Raw genomic sequence first — 5,347 nt, forward strand, 5'->3', positions numbered from 1 at the left:
TTTGAAATGACAAGATTGAAATATCTTTTTGTTAAATTTTGTGTCAACTAAAACTAGACATTTTTAAAACCGAGGGAGTATTGTCAAAAGATCCTATTAATTGTAATAATATAGCATTTAATAGCTGGATAATCTAGCATTTAGTAACTTGGACTATGACCATGTTTGGATGAGGTTGGACTACTTTTTTATTTAATACTTATTTGACCCAAATAACTTTTTTAAGCTTATAAATTAGCTCTTTTTAGCCTTCTCTTTTTGTCATTGCATTGTTCGTAAGCAACACTTTAAGCTATTATTCCTTCCAGAGGAGAGAAGAGACTCCCTTGAAAGATGGATAGAGAAAATGAAGATACGAAGAAATTTTATAAGCGATGTAGTAGTTTATTAAGGAAGGCGGAAGAGATTGCAATTTGTTGTGATGTGGATGTGTTGTTTGTTGCGCTCTCACCATCTAATCGACTCAACAAGTTCTGTAGCCAAAAAAGGTATTGCAGATACAGTACCAACAAAACTTTATTGTTACGTTACGGTAGTCATTAATCTATAAAATGATTAGTTTGATTAATTATTCTTACTGAATTGTTACTTTTGTAGAATTGAAGACATGCTTCAACACTATCTTAAGATTCCCGTTGAGAGGAGATTGACGTATATTAACTAATTAATTTTTTATTATTTTAGTTGAATTTTTTATTTAGCTATTAATCAGTAACTTTAATACAGTAACTTATATACTGTAGCACTAACTTTTGAGTTTTTTGTTTTTTTCTTTTTCTTGGGTTAGTCACATGGACGATGTTAAGGTACTTTATACTTTCACATGTTCATTATCGATATGTATTTGCATGAATTTTTTTCTTTTAAAATTGAATCTTGCGTCTATCAATATTAATTAATATGTGTTATCTTTAAATGATGTGAATTAATGGAGTATGAAATGAAAATTAGTACTTTCTCCATTTACATTCGACAACCTTTCTTCTTTTTTTTTTTTTTGGTTTTTTTTAAAAAGAATGTGTCATGTCAGATTTTGAGTATAACTCATAGTCTGAAAGCTATATCAGAAAAGGATGATTGCTCAACCCTTGCAAGAATTAATTATTAAGCCCAACCCCTCCACACCTTGATTTGCACATTTTTATCAGAGATTTCATTTACCACTCCCTCTTCATATAGACATTCTTTGTCCGGATTTTATTTATCTCCTCACCCTCACCCCTATGTCCAGATCCATATATTCTTTATTTAAAATTTCATTGTTAAGTCTAGAGCATGATTTTCAGACCAGAATTATTCTTAATTCTAGGGCCCACATCAGTTTTGGATTTGATCATGTCAAGTTAGGTCGCGATGAGCCTAACTCACACTTTTAAAAAATTTCAAAGAGAGGATGATTGTATAAGTCATATAAAGATATAAAGATTTCATTATTCACTGATATGTGATATCCAATTCCTCGATCAAGATACTCATTTTTTTTATAACTCTTTAGTTTCAACTTTTTGTGTAACATGTCTATGACCACAAAATAAAAAAAATATTTTCATTCCTTCTATCTCTCTTTAGTTTATGACCATAGGATGAAAGAATCATTCTTTTGATTTATTAAACTTTATGTCAATAATAATAAAAATAAAGTTAAAATGAAGTCAGTAATAATTAAGAGATTTTGAATATGACATCCTCAAACTTAGAGAAATACTAAATGATTTCTTATTCATTAAAAATAACAAGTTTGACTTTTTTATGTCAATAAGTGTATAATTGGTAAAGAATTATAATAAATTTTAATTGTTGAGATCAATATTTCTCACCATTATTAATTATTTTGGGTATTTAATGAAGGAAAAGGTGGAAAAGTTGAGGCAATTGAACCACATCAAGGGAGATTTTAGCAAGCTACAATTTCTTGATCAACGGTATGAATCTCTTTTTTTTTTCTCACTCCTTTATTTTTGGGTCAATTTTTTGCCACTCGATGATAATATTTTGTTCAGAGTTATTTACAAATATTTTAAGAAAAAAAGTATATTTATAAGAAGATTAACAAACAAAAATAATTGAATAAAGAGAGAATTAGAAGTTGTATTAAAAAAATAGTGAATTTTAGAAAAGATATTGCGTATAAATGAATAAAATATTCACTCAAATAAAAATTTGTTATTAAATGAATATATATAAATTATTAAGTAAAAAGAGTAAGATGTTCGTGATCTTACTCCGTTCTTTATGAGGTAGAAAGTAGTTTTTGATTGATTTTCGATAAACCTCATCCATTATGCATGCTCCGGATAGACAATGTAATAGAGCTCAATCAACTAACATTATATATGTTTTACGCTATTTTGATTTCTTGAAATGTGCTTAGATGCTACAATTAAGTACCTCATACTTGATTACTTTTGTATTAAGTGAAATTTACTTTTACTAATGTATTAAACTTTTTCATCATGGCTTCCTTTGGATGTTTCAACCTGTTGCTGGTGTCTTAATTTCTATAGGATAGAGGTAAGCATAAATTAATTTGATATCTCATAAGTATTTTTTTTAATTAAGTGAGACATTGAAATAAAAACTAAGAATTGTCGTAATAAACAAATGTTAACTAATGAGTGAAACTAATAAAATTATTTTAACTTGAAATTCTTTGATGTAGAATTTGGAGCTGCAAATCAAGAAGTGCACATTGGAACTGCAGATAGTTGATGCTAACTTAAGGTCATTTTATTTAGTATCACAAGTGTTTACTTATATGTTTATTCTTAATTATAACATTATGGTTCAATATAAAGACATGACCTTAAACATTTATTGGATATTTAACTTATTGTTTTTTTCAGTCGTCTAAATCGTCTAACTTGTTCTATAGGGACTATGTTCCAGAATCAGAGAAATTTTCTTCTCTTCATCAACTCTTTTGGTGTGAGAGCAACTTGCAAAAATCTCTCCAAAAAGTTATGACAAGAAAGGTTTTTTCTTTCACCAACTTTTATTCTTGATTTGTCATTGAAGAATTATGCGAAATCACAAATTTCTAGAAAAATAATTATTTTTCTTAGAAATAATGAATCAAATCAACTACTATATGTAATCATCAAGATTTTATTAATGTTTAAATAATTTGGATTAGATCGAATTGGAGAAACAAGAAAAGATGGTTGTTCACTTTGCTGCACAACAAACAACTCCTCAGCGGTTTGTGACAAATAATTGGGTTAATCCATGTAGGTAATTATTTTTTACACATAATAATTCTTCTAATTTTTTACCTTTTTGTTTCATTATTTCATTATTATTTCAGTACAAGTATCCCAAGAAACATATATCAAGATTGGATGAACAAGGAAAAAAGAGTAGCGAACAGTTTTTGCGATTACACATATACCCCTTCCGTTGGAAGTTCTTCACAGAGTGAGAACATAACATTTTTTCAAATTCAAAATTCATCAGCTCATATCACGTTTCATGTAATATTTTTAAAAATTTAGTAAACAGAATATCTAAAAAAAGAGATATTTTTAAAAAATGATGTTATTATTTTTTATCCGCATAATAGGGCCAACAAAAAAGTATGGTGGTAGATGTCCAACAAAATTTAACACAAACATTGAAACATTTACAGGTAAATTTATATTCGTGAATTATTATTCTTTATTAAGATCTCCTTAAATAGCTGAGATATTTTTGAATATTTTTATATAATTATTTTTATCCGCAAATAGAGACAACAACAGAACATGGAGGTAGATTTCCAGTATAATCAAACAAAAACATTCGGACAATCACAGGTACATAATATTATTGAAATGTAATTCCTTGTCAAAATATACACCTCCCCCCTCCCCTTTGTACTATACTAATCAAGTCATTCATTTTTACAGATAATTGGTGAAACTAGTGATAACTCTCTCATAAAAGTCTGGTAAATTTTTTGCGCCACTATAACGTTTCTTTCGAAAAGCTTAGATTCGACATGTATTATTATTCACAAGATTATATTTAATTTGCTTTAAAAGAGTGATGAAATTAGAATTATAATATTCAGCACATCTGAAGTCCATATTAGATTAAAATATTATCATAAATAAGACTACTAAAATAGTAATAATATTATTTAAAAAATGTCAAACAGAATATATTTTATTATTGATGTTGGTATTACTCTTTTTCTATCTCAGCCATGTCTCTACTTGGAATAACAACTTTAGTGAACCCTCACATTTAGGGTTGGAGAATGTCCATTCAAATTGGAATAATAACATTAATAACAACAACAATAACAATCACATCATTCAACAGAATGATCCCTCTTCCGTTCAAAGTGATGCAATGACTCCTAATGTTAACGAATTTAACAATTCAATGGAGGTTAGTTCAAAAATTTATTGTTATTCTTATCAACAAATTATTTTTTTTCAAAAAAATTGTTTTTATTATATTATTATGAAAATACACACTTAAATGGTGTTTTTACAATGATTAGGAGAATATGATGGAGAATGATGCATGCAAATGGGATGATATCGATGCTTTCCTCAATGAAGCTTTGAATGAAGAAGACTTTTGAAATTCAGATTGATCAGCCAATGAATAAAAAACTTTCTATATCTTTAGTACATTTGAATGATCTCAGACTTTTGACATTGTAGTTTTATTTTACTTATTTTAGTATGCAAGATATCATGTTAATGTAAGAAGGGTGACCTATCTAAGAATGTTCGAAATAAATTGTGTGTAGAAATGTCATATGCATTAATATTTCTTATTATTGTCCATTCAAATTATGTGGAGGTTTTTCAAGAAGCTTGGGATCAAGTGGAGGGTCACCTCTATGTAGGTTTCATTTTATTTAGAAGGAAAATTGTTGACATATATATGCTACGGTTCCTTTTTAAACTTGTTTAAAACATTTCAATAACCTTTGAACATCTTTGATTAAAACATAATTATATGCTACAAATACTTGAAACGAATACTTCATTCAGTTTCAACATTAATTTTGATAATGATTTGATTGGCTTATTATATATGTTTAACGCTGAAATTGCATTTAAAAACTTAGTGGTATACTTTGAGTTCTTGCATAATGATTTTCAAAGATAAACTCATCTTTAAGAAATTTTCAAATTTGAGCTTGCAAATGCACTTCTGATTTAACACACATAAGTTCTTGATGAAGTTATATACATAAGGTATATTTAGGCCTTGAATGATGTTCAAAAGAAATATAATCTCATAGTGAATCTGAATTTTCATGATGACCCTCCAAGTCATTCCACTATTACTGTCTTATTTTCATAATTTAGAGCATCTTGTAGTGACCACAAGTCAATTATGACATACT

The 5,347-nt window shown here is 27.8% G+C and overlaps 1 protein-coding gene across 1 annotated transcript; it reads left to right on the plus strand.

Moving 5' to 3' along the window:
• Positions 1-333: 333 nt before the first annotated feature.
• LOC107030040 (MADS-box protein SVP-like) lies at positions 334-4,570 on the plus strand. The gene is made up of 9 exons (XM_027911942.1): positions 334-488; positions 598-651; positions 2,505-2,511; positions 2,660-2,721; positions 2,873-2,972; positions 3,134-3,217; positions 3,305-3,414; positions 4,182-4,371; positions 4,487-4,570. The coding sequence occupies exons 1-9, from the start codon at positions 334-336 to the stop codon at positions 4,568-4,570; spliced, it is 846 nt and encodes a 281-aa protein (XP_027767743.1).
• The last annotated feature ends 777 nt before the right edge of the window (positions 4,571-5,347 follow it).

Source organism: Solanum pennellii, chromosome 9 (genome assembly GCF_001406875.1).
Source record: "Solanum pennellii chromosome 9, SPENNV200".
Taxonomy (NCBI): Eukaryota; Viridiplantae; Streptophyta; class Magnoliopsida; order Solanales; family Solanaceae; genus Solanum; species Solanum pennellii.